Source organism: Coptis chinensis, chromosome 5 (assembly GCF_015680905.1).
Source record: "Coptis chinensis isolate HL-2020 chromosome 5, ASM1568090v1, whole genome shotgun sequence".
Taxonomy (NCBI): domain Eukaryota; kingdom Viridiplantae; phylum Streptophyta; class Magnoliopsida; order Ranunculales; family Ranunculaceae; genus Coptis; species Coptis chinensis.
In genome coordinates this window covers 50,369,273-50,391,777 of record NC_141460.1, presented here as the reverse complement: position 1 = coordinate 50,391,777, position 22,505 = coordinate 50,369,273, and the positions used below count along the sequence as shown (strand labels likewise).

The window sequence follows — 22,505 nt, the reverse complement described above, 5'->3', positions numbered from 1 at the left end:
TTGAATGAAAAAAAGACTAGAAAAATAAATCCTACATGACACTCGACTAAGTCTAGGTGCATTCTACTCCTACAAACCAAATGGTTTGGACCCTAAATACAATGGATACCTAATTCTCTACATTTTTTTGGCTTCTATATGACACCATTACAAAACTACCCCTCTCCAATAGATTCATGACACCTCACAACTTGCTTTTACTTTATGCTTTTGCTTTTTCCTTTTCTTCTTGATCAAGATAGGTTTTAGAGAAAGCTATCTTTTGAGTTAAGAACATCTATCTCTGGTATTCTAAGTTGAGGACTTTGACTTCCAACTCTTTAGTTATGAGTCCGATCCTTGACCTTTGACTTTGACTTTGACTTTGACTTTTTCAACACTTTTTGATAGCAGCTTTGGGTCTTCATAACAAGTATGATTAAGGCTCCTTTTGGTACTAAGACACAGCTTTTATGATAAGTGGTATGAATTTCTCTATAACCTAAAAAATACAATAAAAGCTATGAGTTGTCTTTTCATTAAGCGTAAGAAGGGCTGTAATGCAGTAATGTAAGGATAATAAAATGCACATTTGGGAGCTGATCACCACCCCCCAAATAGCATCTTGCTTGTCCTCAAGCAAGGATGAGAGAAAAAAAAAATTAAGATGACAAATGAGTGATTTACTATAAGTTATACTTATCTAGATTCGCGGAGTGTGATTGCATTGACCATATGCAACAAGGCCTTAAGCCACTAGGAATTCCCTAGTGGACGAGCTTTAAGCCTCATGAGAGTTTTCCAGTGAAGGTACTCACAAACTTCTTCTATTTAGTACAAAAGGTCTTGTTTCCTTATTTATTCTCAGAAGTCTATACATCTCATTAGCAGGGAATAAGGACAAGCTCCTTTGAACTTAGAATAACATATGTACAATAATTTAATCACTTAAAGATAAATGCGTAAAACATGAGCAATGAAATGCAAAAGTAGAGTCGTTTCCGAGACTTTTGGAGAGCGTCCTTAAGGTGGGTTCTCACAGGGGTGTGTTGCAATCACAACTCTCGATAGATTCACTCAAGTTTCATTCTCTCAAGTGCAGTGGGCACTTATATTCCTCATATACTCAAATGACGTCCAAAGAAACCGGTCGATTGATCACGTTTGCCACTTACTATCACACCAGCCTATTCCTAATTAAACTAGATGTCTTTTATTAGGAGCTACGGGGCTAGAGTGATGGTTTAGAAAGAAAAAGAAGGGAAAAACAAAATTTGATAAGTTGAGAAATTGGGTTTCAAGATATTTGTAACTAGAGAAGATCATCGTTTTGTTCTTTGCTTCCGAATTGTGATTCTTTTAGCCTTTTGGCTTTGTGACTCCATATGATTTTAAATTTTAAGAGTTCTAACTTTGCTTTTGTTTCTAATTATTTTTTGTTTCTAATTATTTTTGTTTCTGATATCAACTCGCTACAAAAAAATAGGTTTTAGCCCACGGTCCATTTTCCCATGGTTTTGAACCGTGGGCTTTTTGTGCGTCGAAAATGGTATGCCCACAGTTATGACCGTCGGTAAAGCCTACCAATAGCTACAGTCGTTGTGTCACTTATTGCCGTCAGTATGGCCATGGCAAAAACCGTGGGATAGTCCGTAGCAAAAGGTCAGTTTTTCCTACGGTTGTAATCCGTGGGATAAGATCAGTTTTTCCTTGTGGGTTATATACTATATTAGCCACGGTTTGGACCATGGCAAAACCCTTTTTTCTATTAAAAAAACAAATAGCTCACTATTTTCACATATCAATCTGTTTCTACACATTCTTTCCAATTACACAATCTCCAATCATACCCACAAAACTTTCTATAATTATCAAAAGATAGAATTTCAAGTGCAAATAAAAAGCAAACATAACAAATGAAAAAGTAAACACGGAACAACTTAAATACAAGTCATTACAAGGAAATCATAAGTTATGTTCTACTCTAAAATAAGAACATGGACTTGAACAAGCCCATCTTCATCATCCAGCCTTCATGATACCGTTAATCCAAGTCTAACCTTTTATATACTTTGCGCACTTCATGTTTGCCAAGACGTGCTGCAAATCCTGCAATATGGCTACCCTGAGTTTTCATATTAATCAACGTCAAAACTTGCTTTATACTCATGAAACTAGTTGCTAACCCCAGTAACTAGTTTAAAGTTTGAAAGTTTGTTAAATCGTTATTCGTTAAGATGATGCCATGCATAATCAGATTAGTGCAACTAAATTAAAGTCTACGAAAACTGAATCATTAACAAGGAACGGCTTATAATGGTAGGAATGGAAAATACTTACCGGATTACTAGAACTCAAAAAAGCCCCATAAACTTCCACCAAAGTGTACCAACTCCTCCCCAGATCACAGCATTGATCATGTACATTATAAAACCCAAAGCAATTGGGTACATCTACATAACCGGCTAATAATAGGAAAAAGGGAGAAATTGTCAGTTTCTTGGACCTAAAATATCAAATATGGAAAGAAGTGAATTAGAGTTACAAATATGAGTTGCTAAGCTAATACTCAAACAATTTTTCACTTGAGAGTTCCTAATTAACTCACAACCTTACACATTCAATTTCATTACGCAACTACGCTACTTGCTTAAAGTTCAAACATGTGCAAACTGCTGGCATGTGTCAGTGTGGTTATCTGTCTTTCAGCTGCTTCTAATTAACTTTTTTAATGCAACCCTAGGGGATTTTATTAAATCAATGAAGAGGAAACTACAAGACAGAAGGAAAAGGGAAACTACAAGACAGCAGGGAAAAAAAATACAATTGTAGCTGCTTCTAGTTACTCATTGGAACAACAATTTACATGTGTCCGAACTCAGTATCGGCCGGACATTGTGTGATTTGGTATAACCTTTAAATTCCAAGGGAAAAAACATCCTAGAACTAAGCTTAGCAAATGTAGCCATTGATTGTTGCTTGTAAGAAACTGGAACAAAAACAAAAGACTACGAACGAGGAAATATAATTACATAATGAGTATGTGTTTGACTCTAAATGCAATGGCTTATGATTCATATATTCCCTCAGGCTACTTCCAAGCCAAAGCTAAATAACCATTAAGTTTCAGGAGCACAAAATCTAAATAACAAGGACACTCAATTCTAGGGGGAGTCTACACTAAGTTCATGCACATAACAGGGTCCAAATATACATGTCAGCAGCTGACACTTCCTTCCTTATTTTTGCTTCTCGCTTGTATTGCTTAAAAAGTCAAATACTTCACTAATCCGATTGTAAACCATGCATGTTTATAAAGATTTTGTCACGACGAGTAACATAATCATAAAGTAATGAGCTAAAAACTCACCCAGAGATCCACAATGAAACTGCAAGAAGCATTGTACCCACCATCACCCATTCATTCTTTGTCGCAGGACCCATCTGCTCTAGTTTCAAAGCTGCTACAGCAGGGGCATTTAGAGTTTCTTCAGTTTCAGGTGGAAAAATCTTATATAGGATATATGGAGTAGCTAAAAGAGATACAAATGCAAGTAAGCTTGTAGCCTTGAACAAATGCACTCACCAGTGCCCATCGCCTCATGAAACCTACCCACACGACAACCAGATTATGGCCTAATTTTGTATCCTTTCACTTGCTATAAGCCCATGACAAAGGGGAGCCCAACAAAGTGAGTGGGGACCTGCTCACGTAATAGGCGATACAAGCAAGAACATACAAGGCCCAAAATGACAGCAATGTGAACAATAGTGTTGCAACTCATCTCATGACGACCATCCACCTTATCAGGATCTCCTTAAGATATATTATGTAATATATTGAAAAGAATTACGAAATAACTTGATCATCTAGTTCTCATTTGTCGACTGTGAATATTGTGACTATCTACAGACTTATTCGTGAAAGCACATTTAAGTTGTAACACACTTGGATCTAATGTAGATTGTACAGACACGAGGATGTATATGCATGCCTTACATGGGTATTAAGAGCAGTGCATGATGGACTCCATTGATTAGAAACAAAAGTGTTGACATGTAACTGACATGTGAGATATACGATGTGTCCAACTAACGAATTCTTCTGTATTTAGTAATTAATTCTGCATAAACCTCTAGTAGACAACAAATAGTGAGTGAATGTACTGTTGTATACTTGTATTCCTCATGGAAGAAATAAAAGAAGGGTACCTTAAGCGTAGACACTAGACAGAACCATCTAATAAGAGGACATTCAATCATGAAGGGTGGAAAGCCAGATGACTTGAAGAAGGACTGCAAAGCAACAACACCAGAGCAGCATCAGCAGAGAACCCAGAATATACAGGTCCTGGAAAATAGAGAGCACAGAGCCACATCCCGGTAAGTTGACGCCAATCAAAATGGCGTCATATGGAAGAAGTTCAAGCATAAACTGAAGCAGGCTTCCTGCTTTCCATAAACTGAAGCGGGCTCTGATGAAGCTTTTAAAGCTAATAAAGCATCTCTCTGGATGTAAAATATCATCAATACCATATTAATACCAGTCCCATCACAGCAGTCTTCCTTTTACCTCATTTTCATAGGTAAGATTGATTAGGGATGATGGTACATGAAAGTGCAGAAAGCTGATAATCAGTGGGTTACAAAAGTCCCAATAGCATCTGACACATTAAAAAGTTAAACATGAACCCCAGAACACTGAGGTACAGATCAAACAATGAAATATTTCCGAACAGTACACGTCAACCGGCTATCTCTTCACGTCAGTTCACAAAGATATATTACGAAGACTTGGTACACTTACATCAAGCAAATGACTGGACGAGTATTCCATATCAGAACTACAGATTGTGGCATGATGCATGTCGCACCAAAATACCGCGACCTCCTAATTTACTCGTACTCTCGCTCTCTTTTAGATCGGCTGCACCAATTAGGTTGCCTACGTACCCTTTCGGGATCAAGCCGCCGTAGTTCACCTCTCACTCCTCACCCCTCTCTACCTCCATTCTCAGCCCCCGCTCTATCTCCCCTCCTCTTCCTTTTTATATCCCTCTCTTAGGGTTACTCATCGGACATAGTTTGGTCCTGGGCCTATTTTCTGGGCCCAATGCACACTATGGTCTGGGCCTTATCTCTTGGCCCAATACTTATGTGATACATCCCTGAATATGGCTACTACAATTGCCCCCTTCTCGGGTTCGGCGGCGATGACGACGGCGGACCCGAGAAGTCCTCAAACTTCCTTGTCTCTTTCTCTGAACTCTAGATATCCACATTGTCCTGTGACTGTACGTAGTCTTCTTCTCCTCAGGACATCTCATATCCATGTACTCTGCTACTGGACCGTATGTCTGTGAAGTGTCTCACTCTATCGGTTCTCATTCATATAACTCATTAGCGTATCCACGAAGGGTCTTATCCCCTTCGCTCTCACTCTTCAAACTCAATCCTCATGCCTGCGAAGTGTCTCACCCCAGCTATCCACTCTCATCTACAAAATTCACTACCGTACCCGTGGAGTGTCTTGTCCGGGCCATAAACTCTCCTCCACATAATTTACTACTATGTGCACGGAGTGTCTCACCCTTTCACAGAACTCAACATTGTATCCGCCAAAGGGCTCATCCCTTTGCCCTTACTCATGGACCTCAATATCCCGTCCGCAGTGGGACTCCGTCCCCTTACAATTGCAGTTTGGAACTCCGGCTGCATGGAAGACTCATCACCCCACCGCCTCTCGCTGCGAAAGAAGAAGCTGATGGGGGCCAACCCAAATTTGCCCCCATGTTTGATTCGGATCTCATGTCCGCATATCTCTTGTAACTCCGACCTGCGGCTCAACCAGGCTCTGGGGCTACTCTCTTTGACCTGCCTGTCTCTTGCCTTTCTGTCCCGTGAAGGGCTCATCCCACTCCGCGGGCTCGACCGGGTTGTCGCCAGTTGGGGCTCTCTCATTGCCCCATGTATCTCTAACATCTCTGATCCGCGGAGGGCTCATCCCACTCCGCGGGCTCGACCGGGATGTCGCCGGTTGGGGCTCTCTCATTGCCCCATGTATCTCTAACATCTCTAATACGCGGAGGGCCCATCCCACTCCGCGGTCTCGACCGGGTTGTCGCCGGTTAGGGCTCTCTCATTGCCCCATGTATCTCTAGCGTCTCTGATCCGCGGAGGGCTCATCCCACTCCGCGGTCTCGACCGGGTTGCCGCCGGTTGGGGCTCTCCCATTGCCCCATGTATCTCTAGCGTCTCTGATCCGCGGAGGGCTCATCCCACTCCACGGGCTCGACCGGGTTGTCGCCGGTTAGGGCTCTCTCATTGCCCCATGTATCTCTAGCATCTCTGATCCGCGGAGGGCTCATCCCACTCCCCGAGCTCTTGCCTGTTGGGGCTCTCTTATTGCCCTGTGTATCTCTAGCATCACTGATCCGCGGAGGGCTCATCCCACTCCCCGGGTTTGCTCGGGTTGTTGCGGAGGGCTCATCCCCCGCCATTCTCGCTTTCGATGAGTGGAGTCTCCAGTGAGGGGCAACTCAGCTTGCCCCCATGTTTGATTCGGATGTCATCTCTCAAGGGGCTCATCCCCGTTATCTCTTCCGCCAGAGTGGAGTCGATGAGGGCAACTCGGCCTTGCCCCCATGTTTGATTCGGATCTCTGTCCGCATATCCTATCCCGCGAGGCGGACACGCCGGTCCGGGACGACTTTGCCCCCCACACACGCTATTGTTTGGACCGCGAGGGTCCGCAGACGGCTCATCCCCCCGCACTCATTCGGATAGCCCCACGACATATCCGCGAAGGGTCTTCTCGAACCCTCCGCTCTCGCCCGAATGCCCCGACATATCCGCGAAGGGTCTTCTCGGACCCCTCGCTTCTCCTTTGGAATGTGCATCCGGAACTCGCCGCGGAGGCCCCATTCCCTGGCTTTTTATAGGTGAGATGGGTCCATCTCTCAATACTAGCTCAATCTCCACTCGTTCCGATGCATGCGGATCTTTCTCTTTCTTAAGAACTTTCCATGTGTATGCCTCTACGCTTTTTGTAATCATCATTACTGCATAACACTACCGGTCGGTCCACCACTCATAGCCACCATCATAATCCGACATGAGCATTCACTACAAGCATCACCAATGCCGAAAGCAATTAACCTCCACAACCGATCATATACGAAACACACCAATCGAACAAACACCATGCACCCAAACCGAAGCACCGCTCATCATAATCGATGACAGTACACCAACAATTCATCTCGCCTCGTCTTCTCCGATCACATAATAACAGCCCGCTTTAACGATCCTACACTCGTGCAATAATAAAGACGCGTCCTCTTTTTCCACCTCCGGTCCTTGGAGGTGATATGAAAGCTAATGCTTCCCCGCGCACTACCCGATTCAAAATAGTCAGACTTGGTCTTCGACCTTTCTTTCTCCACAATACTAGCGGCCAGAATGACCTCTTCAACATCGCAGCCCAATCATTGCGATGGAATAAACTATCGGTGTCCAATTAAGACTCAAGCTTCTCCTCGACATCCTCTTCATATCACCGCCACCACAAGCTATGTTCTCTGCGGCTTTGGTCCCGAATGCATCACTAACCAAACCCGCAATCTCCTAATCTCGCCTTCAACACGAAGATGGAGTTGATTATCATTTTCAAGATTCTCCCCGCAAACGCGAGCAACTTCATTTTGCAAGTTAAATTTCTCAAGCTCATCTTGTGTAACTTTCTCCAAGGATTTCTCCTAGTTGCAAGAGAGAAGCTCCCTTTCATTTGTTACACCTTGAAGAGCCACCTCAAGATCGATACTTTCGTATATGACCGCTCCAAGTCCGCAGTTAGTGATCCACAATAACTTTCAAAATTCTCAATCTTTTTCTAAGAGAATCTATATCATTATGAGCCTCGAAAAGTGCACTTCCCAACCATTGTACCTTTCTTACGTCTCCATGGACCGCAATTGCAAAGGCATGTCCATCCCGTCCAAGACCTCCTCCCACCTTTTGGAGCTCCTCCATTTTTCTTTTCAAGTCCTCTAACCCGTGATTTGAGATAGGGTAGACATCATCTTTCCGGCCATCATTAACCACAAAACCAGTCTCGGAATACAAATTCCCCAAAGAGAATTTTTCGATCCCAATCCCAATCGTCGGGGAAGGAACTCCTAAGGAACCGACCTCGCCCGCCACTCAATCTTTTCAATTATATCTCCGAATGAAAATGCTCGTGCAATTCTATTTGTTCCAAAACCTCCTCAATCCTCGAAGAATAGAATCTTTAAGAAGAAACGAATCTGCTCGTAATGCGATTGGCGAGTTCGAATGTATGAAAGCTCGATTCCAAAGCTTCAACACGCTTCACCCGCCTCAATAGGCTTTTAGTTTGGTTTCAACATCCCGAAGTCTAGTGTCTTTAAAAGTGCACCTCCCCAGAGCACCTCTCGAGTTCGGATGACATCTCCGGTAGAGATCGCTTTAGATTATCTCACCACAACCAAGCCTTTTCTTTTTTCAACGGCAATGCTAAGCTTCTCCCCGACGAGAAGATACCTCTTCTCGGTTGCTCAAGTTCAACTCCTTTGGTGCAGAACTTCGAACGAAGAGCTTCTACAAGATGCTCCATCTTTCCCAAACTTTCTCTCGAAGATGTGATTTTCAGCTTCTGTTGAGAACTCAAGGAACTTAACCGGTGCACCTTCGCTTGTAATTCACTATTTTCCATCTCCTTCAAATCAAACTCTTCCCTACAAAAGCCGACTTGTTCACTAGCTTCGTGTATTTCGAACAAGAGAAAGCAATCAAAGATTCCGGATATGAGGCCCGACGGATTATCGAGTCGGCGCCCATGTCATTCAACCGCATCATGACGACATCTTCCACCAACTTAAGGAAGGATTTTGAATCAACACTATTCTTCCTCAATTACGCAACATCTTGTGTTATATCAATCAACTTGAACTCCAAACGGCATTTGCCGAATTTAATTAGCAAGCTCTGCGCCAAGCAAACTCTCTCATTCGATTCAAGAGGTATATGAACTTACCAGGGATGTAGGAGATCAAACAAATTTTCTTCTTTTCGATCCAACCCATTCACTTGGGCATCTTCACATACGCTAAGTGTTAACTGTTTAAGCTCACTATAAATCAGTCCAAGTATTTCCAAAGCTAGTCCATTCCTTACATGCAAGTCGGAGAATTTCTCATTTAGTGATTTGAAAGAACTGGCATCTTCATGAGACCTTTGACGCTTTGTTCCAAGTTTCTAACTGCCGGATCCTCAATCATTTTGGTTGCGGCATTAACTGAATCAAGAACAAGGTCGCCCACATTTACAATATCCACAATAGTATTCCAACTCGAAACATTCCTAACGTGCATCAGTTCAAAAACCTCTTTTCGCTACCCATACTACCCACATTTTATAAATCCAAATATCATAGTATTCCAACAAATAACATCTTTATCAACAATCTTATCAAACACCCAACGCCCATAACTCGACAAATCACAAGCCTGATACATATCTATCAAAGCGGTCGAACAATCGGTCTTTCAAAGACAACCCATTTTAAAACAAGTCCATGCAACTCTTTTGCCAATGTGGATCTTTCCAAAAGTAGAAACCGATCTTAAAACAACCGAAAAAGTAAAAAGAATCACAAGTAACAAAACGATATCTCATTAGTGTATAAAGTCAATGCATCTTGATGGAAGTCGTGTAGTGAGTAGCCTTTAATCGTCGCATTGTAAAAGAAGAGTTTGGGGTGATGGAGTTTATCGAAAAGGTGACGAGCATAGTTCATGGTATTGGAAACAGAGCGACATAAGAAGAGTTGACCGAAGACAAGGTCGTTTTGTGTTAAACCAATTTTGATGATTTGAGCCGAAGTGTATAGCCGTTCTTCTTGGTTGGGTTTGGGTTTTGGGGTTGGAGAGATGATAGTGTTGGAATTGGTGGAGATGATAAGCAAGACATTTTTCTCTGACGAGTGTCTTCAATGTACTCCCCGTTAACTTCCGCCTTCTCTCATTCGCTTCTGCGGAAAGGTCCCACCTTTCTCCGGTTTTTCTAAACCCCAAACCCCAAATAGCAATCGCGACCACATTTTTTCTCACCCCCATCTCTCTACTCATCGAGTCCCCACAGACGGCGCCATTTGTCGCACCACAATACCGCGACCTCGCTCTCTTTTAGATCGGCTGCACCAATTAGGTTGCCCTCTACCGCCTTCGGGATCAAGCCCAGTAGTTCACCTCTCACTCCTCACCCCTCTCTGCCTCCATTCTCAGCCCCCTCTCTATGTCCCCTCCTCTTCCTTTTTATATCCCTCTCTTAGGGTTACTCATCGGACATAGTTTGGTCCTGGGCCTATTTTCTGGGCCCAATGCACACTATGGTCTGGGCCTTATCTCTTGGCCCAGTACTTATGTGATACATCCCTGAATATGGCTACTACAATGCACCAACATTAACAACAATCACTTGGCATGTGTTAAATCTATAATGTGAGCATACAATGCATCAAAGGCAAAATGGATTTCAGACTTACAGGATAACTACTCTGTAGTTTTCTGATTACTTGTGCCGCATCAGGTTGAAATGTAGAAAAGATTATTGGCCTTCCCTTTGCATACTCAAACACCACCTGCACAGAATATTTTCAGGTAAGTATATAACAAATTAACAATCACAAAACTTGACACACAATTCAGAGATCTAAATGATCAAATGCTTAACAAGGCATACCCCCAATATCACTTGAAGAACATGGATAAACTCGTGTTCCTGATATTCAATGTAATCATCAAACTTCAATTCAATGTTGAAGCCTAATGAAGAATCGACCTTTTGAAATGCTTCTTGTAGGGTACAATGAGAATCATCATTCTCAACCATCCAGCTAAAAATCCTCCCATCTTTAGCTTTTCTATAAAGAGATTTTCAATAAACGGTCTATTTCGACCCATTCATCCCAACTGTTGATGAAAAACCAATGTGATAAGATAATCATGTTTAGCGAGATGTCGTACAATAATGATAAGCACTCACCTTTTGTTCTCCTAATTTTGTCAAATAAAACCCTAATTTTGTTTTCCTTACCTTGTCGAGATGAGAGAGAGAGAGAAACAAAAAATGTAAGTGGGGGGTGGGAGGCGAAGGTAAGCGGTGGAGAAGATGAAGAATAACTGATCGAGCGAGTGCATATCTTCGAATTTTCTTTTCTTGTTCTACCCGACCATAAGCCCACGGTCAAAACTCGTGGATATGAATCTACAGCAAAAAAAAAAGTCTTACCCGACGGTTTAACTCGTGGCTGCCACCCACGGCCCAAGTAACCGGTAAACCGTGGGTAATGGTATTTAAGTATGCTTACGAGCTAAAAACTATTCCCTACGGTCAATAATCGTGGGCAAAGTAGCAAGGGTTCATGACCGTGGCAAAAAATACCGGGTAGCCGTGGCCAAAAGTCCATCTTCTTGTCGTCCTTTTATTTTTGATAGTATTAAAATTAAATCTTTTACTCCTAATTTGATGGAATGAAAATTATCTTTTACTCTATCTTACGCTAATTATACTAGGAAAAAGTAAACTATAATTTCATACTTTTGATCAAAGTTCTATTCTCGATTATCATGTAATAAAACTAGAGTAAGAATTCGTTCCACTCCTAATTGCTTAGAACATAACTAATTTCACTAATGATTAACAATTAAACAGCATGAGAGTAATGATTCTAAATATAACTAATATGGTGAAAACTATGATTAAATATATTCTACATTAAACTATGACAATTAAATAATAAGATGTGAATATGAAGAAGGAATTAGGAGATTTGAAATCCACCTTGATTAATCCCTAACATGCTAGTATAGAGTTTGTTACAATCCTAATCTTTATGTTTTCACACAAGGTTCAACTTAAAGGTTAGGTCTTTTTATCCCTAATTATTCATGGTATCTCTAGCCAACTAATAATTAATATGAGAGGAAGTTAAAACCCATTCTCATGGTGAATGAACTACCCTCTAGTCTAGGTTTATTTTACTTATTGCTAAATAGAAAACCCTAAACCTGAAGCTCTTTAATACAACTATTATATACTAACACATCTAGTCTTCATCAAAGCTTCAATCAAACCCCTCTAATGGAGGTTTAGCTTTGGTTCATTAGACTATCCTAGAATAAATATGAAGAAGAAGAAGACATAATTAAAAGAATACTTGTATTGAAAATAACTTGACTTATATTAATGGTGGCTAGGCTAATAAAATATAAACTAGGTTAAAAACTACAGAGAAGAGGTATGAGTTTAAATTATAACTAATGAGAGAGAGAGAGAGAGAGTTAGAGTTTTGCCTTAGTCTTCTTTATATAGGAGAGGGCTAGGCTTACAATTTCATGCATGGGCTTTGGAGCTATGTTTTGGGCCATTAAATCAAGCCCAAAACCTAATTACTTAAGTCCAAAAAGGGTTTCTTTGCTGGAAATTACTACAATAACATTTTCGTCCATTTTTACTCCTCTGATTGGACCAAAACCTGGACCATTAGAAAGTTCTTTCCGAGTCAGTCGTTTTGACATATAGTAGGCCCAATTCCAAGCTCTGAGTCTAAAGATACGGCCTGCGGAAGTTCTGTTGACTTTTATGCTCTAGTTCTGCCCACGTTAACTTTGACTTTTCAGCTTTGACTGAGCTTTAAAAAGGCTTTTTCTCCTTGAAACTTGGGCTTTAACCATAGAACTTCTTAGCAACCAACCTTTGCTCATTTCTCTTACAAAAGTGACATATTTCTTCACATAGTAGACTCCAAGACCTGAAATACACAAAAGTACGTAAACAGTACTAACTCTTATTTATTATAAACATAATTGGTCTAAATGTAATATTATTAAGGGGTTAAAACTACAGTTTTTGGCTCTTATCAAACCACCCCCAAACAGTATTTTGCTTGTCCTCAAGCAAAGATGAGAAATTAAAATAAGTGACCAAAAATGGAGTTCTAAATAATCTCGTTTCGCCGAGTGCGATTACATTGACCATATGTAATAAAGCCTTAAACCACTAGAAATTTCCTAGTGGACGAGTTATAGCCTCGTGAGAGTTTTACAGAGAAGATACTCACAAACTTCATTTATACTACAACGACTAAGAAATAAAATTAATGTTTCCTTATTTGTTCTCAGATATCTATACATCTCACTAGCAATGAATATATAATAATCAATTCGAAACCTAAGCTAATATGTGCATAATAATCAAATCATCTACGGATAAACACACATACATATATATAACTATGCTATGAAATGCAATAATAGATCCGTTTCTGAAACTTTGGAATAGCGTCCTTAAGTAGGTCCTCACAGATATGTCAAGACAAAAATACTCTGATTTTTCCACTCAAGTTTCGCTTACTCCAGTGTGCAATGGGCACACTTTTTTCCTCACAAATCTCAATGACGTACAAGGGGGCCGAGGTCGATCAAACACATCTGTCAGTTACTATCACACCAACCTATTCTTAATTGAGCTAGAGGTCTTTATTAGGTGTTGCGGGGATTAGGTGATGATTTAAGAAGAAAGGAAATTGATATTCAAAAGGACAAATCTGAGATAATAGGATCTTCAAAATATGTAACTACAGAAAACCTTGTTCTTACTTTGCTTCTACACTTTGTTTCCATCATTAGCCATTTTTTTCTTTCTTTTTTTGCTTTTGACTCATTTGATTCTATTTTTGGAGTTCTAACTTTTTATTTGGATAGAAACTTTCTTTTCTTTCTTATTTGAAGCAACTAACAAATTATTGGGTTTTCACAGGTCTTTCTCTTTCCTTTTCTTCATTTCATCCTACTTCTCAGACTCATTAAAAAGCGGGTAGGCTGATTTTATTTTTATTTTGTTTTTATAAAAGGGTAAAGGATTTGTGGTTTATGAAAAGTCTAAAGAAAGCCTCAGAGGGGCGACTAGCGAAAAATAATTTAATATAGCTTTGAATTTCTGATTGTATCGATCCAAAAAGGGCCTAAATTCTCGCTTAGGATATAATATAGTGATCAAGCAAGTGGACGTGTGATTTCTCTATTCGAAATTTACTTCTCCCTTGTGTCATTACTTAGATATTTCACTCATATAAGCTTTTAGGCTATATTCTCATAGGATTTGTAGAATAAGTATTCTAGCCTAGATTTCAAAAACTTACTGCCAATACAAACATAGATACTCATGCAATATATTTATGGAAAGATGCAATGACTATTACATACATATTAACCTAAGTTTCTAAAAACTATTCTAATTTAAGAGCTTAAAGTGAAACTTCTAGACTACTATCATCACAGAAAAAGAAACAATACCAATATTCCTAAGTGCATAGTATAAATACTTTTTATTTATATTTTTATTATTTTTAAATTTTTTTACTAGAAAGCAAAGTGCATATAGGTGCCTTAATTTACGCGTGTTTCTATGCCACCCACAAACAAAAACATGTTTTGTCCTCAAAGTATAGAAATAAGAAGAATAGAAAATACCATGGAAACGTGTGAAAATTTTAGAGCACTTGCAAAATAAATTCAGAACATACTAATATATGTAAAGAAAAACAGATGCAACTCCTATATGAGTTCCACCCGTTATTGGAATAACAAGAATTAACTTGCTTGGGACATAAGCATGACTTAGGGCCATCGTTTAGGGATTTGTAAAAATCAGAGAGAGGAGTCTATGATTCTTCAGCCATTGATGCAGGTGTAGTCTGTGATATTCTAGATAGGCGTGTGCGTTGATGTTTACGATAGAGGGTAGATGGTTTTTTCTTACTAGACCTTAATCTCATGCAAGGCTAAGTCCAATATGAAAGAAACACTAACAGTAGTCAAACGAAAACCTGATATACTAGAATTAAACTCCCCTGACAGAAGAAACGAGGAGAATCTGAATGCCTCTTTGCTACGCTTATAAATAACGTCTTTAATACGAACCTACTTGTCCTGTGGAAGCTTGGAACATTGAATAAGCAATTATTTCCAATGAAAAGATGACCTGTAACTAACCTGTGTAAATATGGCTTTCTTCAGAGGGGCGCGGGAGCGCTCAATTATAAGGTAACAAAGGTGTGTGCGCGCTCTATTAATTTTTTTAGAAATAGGCTTGTGCGCGGTTTCTTAATGGGCTAGGCCTTAAAATTGGAAAGAAAACACAAAATAAGCTTATTGGAAGGAAGGGCGCGTGCGCGCTCAGATATAGTGTAAATAGGGCGCGTGCGCGCTCCGAGTACAACTTCAAAAATTTCCAATAGACTTCCAGGAGCAAAATCCTTTTTTCAAGATAGAAAAAACACGGTTAGAAACACAAACACTTTCGAACAATAGGGTGGGTGGGTGAATTGGGCTATTTGTATAATTGAAAAAACTAAGAGAATTAAATTCTGAAGACAACTAAGATGGCAGCGGCGCCATTTGATATAATATAAATTATGCTTGACTACTACTTAACTAATTAAACTAGGATTTGATAGAATGTTTCATCAAATTAAAATTAAAGCAACAACATTTGATAGTATTAAAATTAAAGCTTTTACTCCTAATTTCATAGAATGAAAATTACCTTTTACTCTATCTTACGCTAATTATACTAGGAAGAAGTAAACTATAATTTCATACTTGTGATCAAAGTTCTACTCTTGATTATCATGAAATAAAACTAGAGTAAAAATTTGTTTCACTCCCAATTGCTTAGAACATAACTAATTCCATTAATGATTAACAATTAAACAGCATGAGAGTAATGATTCTAAATATAACTAATATGGTGAAAACTATGCATGATTGAATATATTCTAAATTAAACTATGACAATTAAATAATAAGATGTGAATATGAAGAAAGAATTAGGGAGATTTGAAATCCACCTTAATTAATCCTTAACATGCTAGTATAGAGTTTGTTGCCCTAATCTTTATGTTTTCACACACGGTTTAACATAAATGTTAGGTCTTTTTATCCCTAATTATTCATCTAGCCAACTAATAATTAGCATGAGAGGAAGTTGAAATCCATTCTCATGGTGAATGAACTACCTTATAGTCTAGGTTTATTTTACTTATTGCTAAATAGAAAATCCTAGACTTGAAGCTCTTTAATACAACTATTTTATACTAATACATCAAGTCTTCATCAAAGCTTCAATCAAACCCCTCTAATGGAGATTTAGCTATGGTTCATTAGACTATCATGGAATAAAAAATAAGAAGAAGAAGACATAATTAAAGGAATACTCGTATTGAAAATAACTTTGATTGTATTAATGGTGGCTAGGCGAATAAAATATAAACTAGGTTAAACTAAAGAGAAGAGGTAGGAGTGAGTTTTACCTTAGTCCTCTTTATATAGGAGAGGGCTAGGTTTACAATTTCGTGCATGGGCTTTGGAGCTATGTTTTGGGCCATTAAATCAAGCTCAAAACCTAATTACTTAAGTCCAAAAAGGGTTTCTCTGCTGGAAATTACCGCAACAGTCTTTTCATCCACTTTTACTCTTCTAATTGGATCAAAGCCTAGACCATTAGAAATCTCTTTCCGAGTTGGTCGTTTTGACATATAGTAGGCCCAATTCCGATGTCTGAGTCCAAAGATACGGCCTGCGGAAGTTATGTAGACTTTTATACTCTATTTCTGCCCGCATTGACTTTGACTTTTCAGCTATGACTGGGCTTTAAAAAGGCTTTTTCTCTTGAAACTTGGGCTTTCACCATAAAACTTCTTAGCAACCAACATTTGCTCTTTTCTCTTGCAAAAGTGACATATTTCTTTATATAGTTGACTCCAAGACTTGAAATACACAAAAGTATGTAAACAGTACTAACTCTTATTTATTATACACATAATTAGTCTAAATGTAATATTATTAAGGGGTTAAAACTATAGTTTTGGGCTCTTATCAATTTTGAACTTTTGGGAGATTCAATTTTTGACTCATTTGATTTTTTTGGAGTTTTTGGTTTTTGATGGTTCTTTCTTTTCTTTTCTTTTCTTTTCAAAGCTACTAATTGATCTATTTTTGTACAAGGTCTTCTCTTCTCTTTTTCTGATATCCATCCAATTCTCAACTTATCAGCTAGATAAGCTTTTTATTGTGTGTTGTAACGGGTCAGGAATTATGGTGAAGAATTAAAAGGTTTTTTTTTAGAAAATAGTGAATGCTCAAAGGGGGTAACTAGACGAAAAATATCTTTTTGGGTTTTTAACGTTTATTTGGCTGTATCGATCCAAAAAGGGCCTAAATTCTCTCATAGGATATGGCGTGGTGATCAAGCAAGTGGACGTGTGGTCTTTCTATCCGGATATCCTTTGTGTCATCACTTAATAATCATTCAAATAAGGCTTTTGGCTAAATTCTCATAGGATATGGAACTTAATTGTTATAACCTTGGTCTCAGAAACTCACTAAACAAATGTTGATGCATGTCATTCATGAAAAGATGCAGAAACTATTGTACATATTTTAGTCTAAGTTCGAATAATGAATCCTTACTCTATTGCTATAATGAGACTTCTAAACTTTTTATTCATCCTAGAAAAAGGAAATAAGACTTTTTAATACTAAACAGAAAAATATTTTTGGTCTTTTTAGAAAAAGTTTTAGAAAAGAAGAAATATACTATTATATTTGCTATAGAAAATGCCTAGTTTTTGCAAAATGTTACTATACCGCCCCCAAATAGAAATATGATTTGTCCTTAAAGTATGAAGAGATAAGGAAAGAGATTACCATAGAAATATGAGCAAAAATGACGATACACCTGTATTATGTTCTTCATGATGAAAATATGCCACCCCTAAATAAGTTTGGGGCATGGTTTGTTTGATATAGAATGAGAAATACATAGTTTATTATACTAGGGATTATTATTCTACTATGAAATCTTTTTGGGTTTTTGTATTTTTGAAAACATATATGAAATGCATGAAAGAAAAATGGAAAAATTTGGCATGATGTATTTGATAAGAGCCCAAAACTGTAGTTTTAACCCCCTAACAATAATATTTTTAGACCAATTATGCGAGTAATAAATAAGAGTTAATGCTGATTATGTGCTTTACTGTATTTCAGGCATTGGAGTCGATTATGTGTAGAAATGTGTCTCTTTTGCGAGATAAAGGAACAAGGGTTGGTTGCTAAGAAGTTCTGTGATTAAAGGCTACGATTCAAGGAGAAAAAGTCTTTTTAAAGCCCGGTCAAAGCTGAAAAGTCAAAGTCAACGCGGGCAGAAACAGCGTACAAAGTCAGCAGAACTTCTGAAGGCCGTATCTTTGGACTCAGACCTCGGCATTGGGCTTACCTTATGTCAAAACGACCAGCTCGGAAAGATCTTTCCAATGGTCTAAACCTTGACCCAATCAGAGGAGCAAAAGTAGATGAAAAATCTGTTGAAGCAAAATCTAGCTGGAAAGGCCTCTATGGACTGAAGAAATTAGGTTTTGGGCTCGATTTTCCAGCACAAAACATGGCTCCTCAACCCATGCACGAAAATGTGGATCTTGTCTCCTCCATTTCAACACACAAGACTTAACTCTTAAGAAAGTAGAAAATTAGGTAGCCATTAGAGAATAGTTTTAGATCTAGATTTAGACTCCATTAATTAATTAGTTTTACTATCTTGTTTTAAATTCAGTTATTGAATTATTGTTATTGCTATTCATTAGATCAATAAAGTTAATTAGTTCATCATGATCTAGTTTCATTTTCATTAAATCATTGTAGTTTCAATTCATAGATTTAGTTATTTATCATTATTAGTTCAATTAAATCTTGCATGATTAGATTTCCATTTGAATTGAAATAAGTAAATTTAGAATCTTTATATCATGTCTTATTTAAATTCAATTGGAAATGATAGTTTGATGAACCAAGGTTAAACCTCAATTAGAGGGGTTTGATGAAGCCTTGATGAAAACTTGATTATGTAGTGTAGAACTAGTTGTAAGAGTCTATTCCACTCTAGAAGGTAGTTGATTCGCTATGAGAATGGGTTGAACTTCCTCACATGCTAGTCATTAGTTGGTAGAGATTGCCATGAATGATTAGGGATTAGAACGACCAATTCTTATCGTAAGAATGTAAGAATTGGATTACAACAATCTATGCTAGTTTATTAAGTTGGATTCATGGTGGAATCAATCCCCCCTAATTCTTTATCTAGATTCAAACCATAGTATTTTCATAGTTGAGTTATTCGTATCTTGTTAGCATAATTTGCATCGTAGTATAATTCCCATCATACTCTCATTAACTTTGGATATGACCGATAATAATAGAAAACGCTAATACTAAAGAACTAGGAGTGGAACGAATCTTTTACTCTAACTCTATTGCGATAGCATTGAGAGTAGAAAACTTTGATAACACTCATAAATATTAGTTTTAGTTTTACTTACGTTTGAGTCTCGTTACTTATTCGTAGGTAAAACTATTGTTTTTACTTTTAGCAAATGGCATCGCTGCCATCTTAGTTCACGTTAGTATTGTTTTCTTTAGTATTATTACTCTTCCAAAGTCCCATAACCCACCCACCCTTGTTTGATTCTAACTGTGGTTGTTTGTTTCATAACTGAATTTTTCCTCAAGAATACACGGAGCGCAACCTGCGCCTTACTAAGGCAAAACTCGAATTCCCCCCACGCTTAAGCGCCTGGAACTTGAGTTTTACCTAAGTCGCGACCAGCCCTACTAAAAGGCAAAACTTCGAAGCCCCTGCTTATTTGAAGCGCTGGAGCTCGAAGTTGGACTGGCGAAATACGACTTCTTCGCCCTACCTAGGGTGATTCTCGAAGCGCCTCTCTCTGAACCGCCCGATTTCCATAGGTTAGTTCAAACTACCATTTCTTCAAGTTATTAAGTGTTCTAACTTGTTAAATACACTGAGCTCGCGTATACAAGACGTTATTCATAAGAGAAGCAAGGAGGCATTCAGGTACTTCTTTCTTCCGCTCATCGCATCTCCTGTTAGAGGTTTATACTAGCATATCAGGATTGTTTTGAGTATTGTCGTGTTTAGTTAAGATTGGTCTTAACCTTGCATGAGATTAAGGTCAGGCAGAAGAAAAACGCCTAACTTAATAAACCGGCAACGTCAACAAACACTCCTTTCTAGTATACCACTCACTACATCTCTAGCTAATATATCACACACTCCACCTGAAATAATGGCTGAAGAAAGAGAGTCTCCTCTCTCTGACTTTTACAATGCCTTGAACGATAGCCCAAAATCTTGTATCGTTATATCAGACCCAGTGGGAGATTTCCGAATCCCCCCAAATATATTTAATTTGTTACCCATTTTTCATGGGTTAGACCATGAAAAACCTTATCAGCATATGTATAGGATTGACCAAGTCCTTACTACATTCCACCATCCTACAGTTGGTGCTGAACAAATTAAACTGAGGGTGTTTCCTTTCACCTTAGCCGATAAGGCGGCGTCTTGGTTAACTGCCCAAGCGCCTAATTTTGTGGACTCGTGGGCTAAACTTGTTCAACTATTTATGGAACATTTTTACCCACCACTGAAGATCGATGAAATGCTTTCCAAGATTCATTTATTTTGACAGAATCCTCATGAATCATTTTCAGAGGCTTGGAATCGTTTCACCGATCTTCTTATAGAGTGTCCACATCATAACCTCGAGAAAGACACGTTAGTTTGTGCCTTTTCAAGGATTTGTTAGACCACCACAAAGAGGTGCTTGACATAATGAATGGGGTAGTTTCCTCGGTAAAGGGAGCCTCGAGGCTTACAAATTTTAGAAGATCAAACAAAGCGTAATAATAACTTGGGGTAGTGACGATATCTCCCGCTCCGCTGGTTCTTCTACAACAGCTTAAGGCACGCTATGTTTGAGATGAAACCCGATCCTGAACTTAAAAATTTAATCGAATCTCTCACTAAAAAGGTAGAGGCTATTTCTGTTCAACAAAAGCCTATTCCCGTCATGAATGTCAACACCAATCCATGTAATTTCTATTTGAGTCCTGAGCATCCTGACTCCTATTGTCCTCTCGCTTATGAACAACAAACATCACAACATGATAACGTTTGCTCAATAAATAGTTATCCTATTCCTAACGCCCCTTGGAGACAACATCCCAACTTCAGTTGGAGAAATAATCAACAAGTAACACCTCCAGGGTATAATAATCAAAATGTTAGGCTAACAAACAATTATAACCAAGCTCCACCGAGGCAAGGACAAGGACAAGGACAAGGGAATTATAATAATTATAATAATAATAATTATAATGCTAATAGAGGTATCGTTCCGGTAAATAATAACTATCAAAATTCACCCATTAATAATCAACGTGACATAGTTCCTGTCACACAACCTATAGCTAACACTCCTCCACAACAGGATCATTTTGATGCCTTTATGCAAACCCAACAACAGATTTTACAAGCCATCCAACTTTCCTTACAGCAGTTAGCACAAGAGAAAGTGCAACCCAAAGGTGTGTTTCCAGGTCAAGCGATACCTAATCCTAAAATAACAAACACAGCCTTTGAGGTAAACGATAATACTAGTACTGAAAATGAAAATGTAGGTGAGCTAAATGCCATCACCACTCTCCATTCTGGCAGAGTGGTTGATAACGCCGTAACTATGCCTATAGTTACCCCACCAGTAGTCCCTACACCGGATATCAAACTAGATACCAAAATGATAACTAAAGATCCTACCCCTGTAGAGGTACCAGTTAAACCACAACCTAAGAAACAGAAAGCCAAGGTTAAACATCATGTTGATCCATTTGCTAAATATAGAGAGAAACAACCATTTCTTCAGAGATTAGCTATGTTAAACAAGGATACAAATTTTGACAAGATTATAGAAGTTTTTAAAAATCTAACGATAAACTTACCTTTTCTTGAAGCAATTAAAAAGTTACCTCACCATGCTAAGTTTCTCAAAGAGTTGTGCACTACTAGGCGTAAGACAAAGATTCCTAAAGACGCCTTTTTAACTGAACAATTTCCAACTTTAACGGAATACAATAGAATCGTTAAGTACAAGGACCGTCCTACTGTACAATGCACCTTAGGGGATACTCACATGACCACTGCTTTATTAGACCTGGGGGTGAGTGTTAACTTACTCTCTTATTATTTATATAAACAAATAGGTCTACAGGAGATGCAACCTACAACAATGACATTGCAATTAGCTGATAGGTCTATCAAGTATCCTAAGGGTGTAGTGGAAAACGTGCTGGTTAAGGTTCAAGATTTCTACTATCCTGTGGATGTTGTTATCCTCAATACAGAAGTCGCTAATGACTCTGTTCTGATCATTTTAGGGCGCCCTTTCTTGGCAACTGCCAACGCGCTTATAAACTGCCACGATGGTTCGATGTCCTTGTCCTTTGGCCATCTTTCTATTGAGGTTAATGTTTTTAAAACGAGGAAACAGTTTCCTAACACGAATATCGATTGAGAGGTTAGCATGATCG

General features: G+C 38.6%; 1 protein-coding gene across 35 annotated transcripts; it reads right to left on the bottom strand.

The window, feature by feature from the left end:
- Positions 1-1,826: 1,826 nt before the first annotated feature.
- On the bottom strand, positions 1,827-11,273 carry LOC147497804 (glycerophosphodiester phosphodiesterase GDPD2-like). Of its 35 annotated transcripts, none has more exons than XM_086560106.1 (8): positions 11,095-11,273; positions 10,741-10,970; positions 10,544-10,639; positions 4,192-4,275; positions 3,566-3,782; positions 3,350-3,443; positions 2,320-2,444; positions 1,827-2,088 (listed from the first exon to the last, which is right to left on the bottom strand). In XM_086560106.1, the coding sequence occupies exons 2-5, from the start codon at positions 10,888-10,890 to the stop codon at positions 3,639-3,641; spliced, it is 474 nt and encodes a 157-aa protein (XP_086416232.1). In that variant the 5' UTR covers positions 10,891-10,970; positions 11,095-11,273; the 3' UTR covers positions 1,827-2,088; positions 2,320-2,444; positions 3,350-3,443; positions 3,566-3,638. The 35 variants fall into 35 exon arrangements, with proteins under 35 accessions (XP_086416232.1, XP_086416233.1, XP_086416231.1 ...); XM_086560107.1 differs by having other exon boundaries at positions 1,827-2,099; positions 3,350-3,440; XM_086560105.1 differs by having other exon boundaries at positions 3,350-3,440.
- Positions 11,274-22,505: the final 11,232 nt, after the last annotated feature.

Excerpts from the sequence above, each read along its gene's own strand:
- LOC147497804 (XM_086560101.1), bottom strand. The coding sequence starts at position 10,890 with ATGGTTGAGAATGATGATTCTCATTGTACCCTACAAGAAGCATTTCAA. Across the intron at positions 10,640-10,740 it reads TTCTTCAAGTGATATTGGGG|GTGGTGTTTGAGTATGCAAA; the intron begins GTATGCCTTGTT and ends TATTCTGTGCAG. Across the intron at positions 3,783-4,191 it reads GTCTAGTGTCTACGCTTAAG|GTGGATGGTCGTCATGAGAT; the intron begins GTACCCTTCTTT and ends GATCCTGATAAG.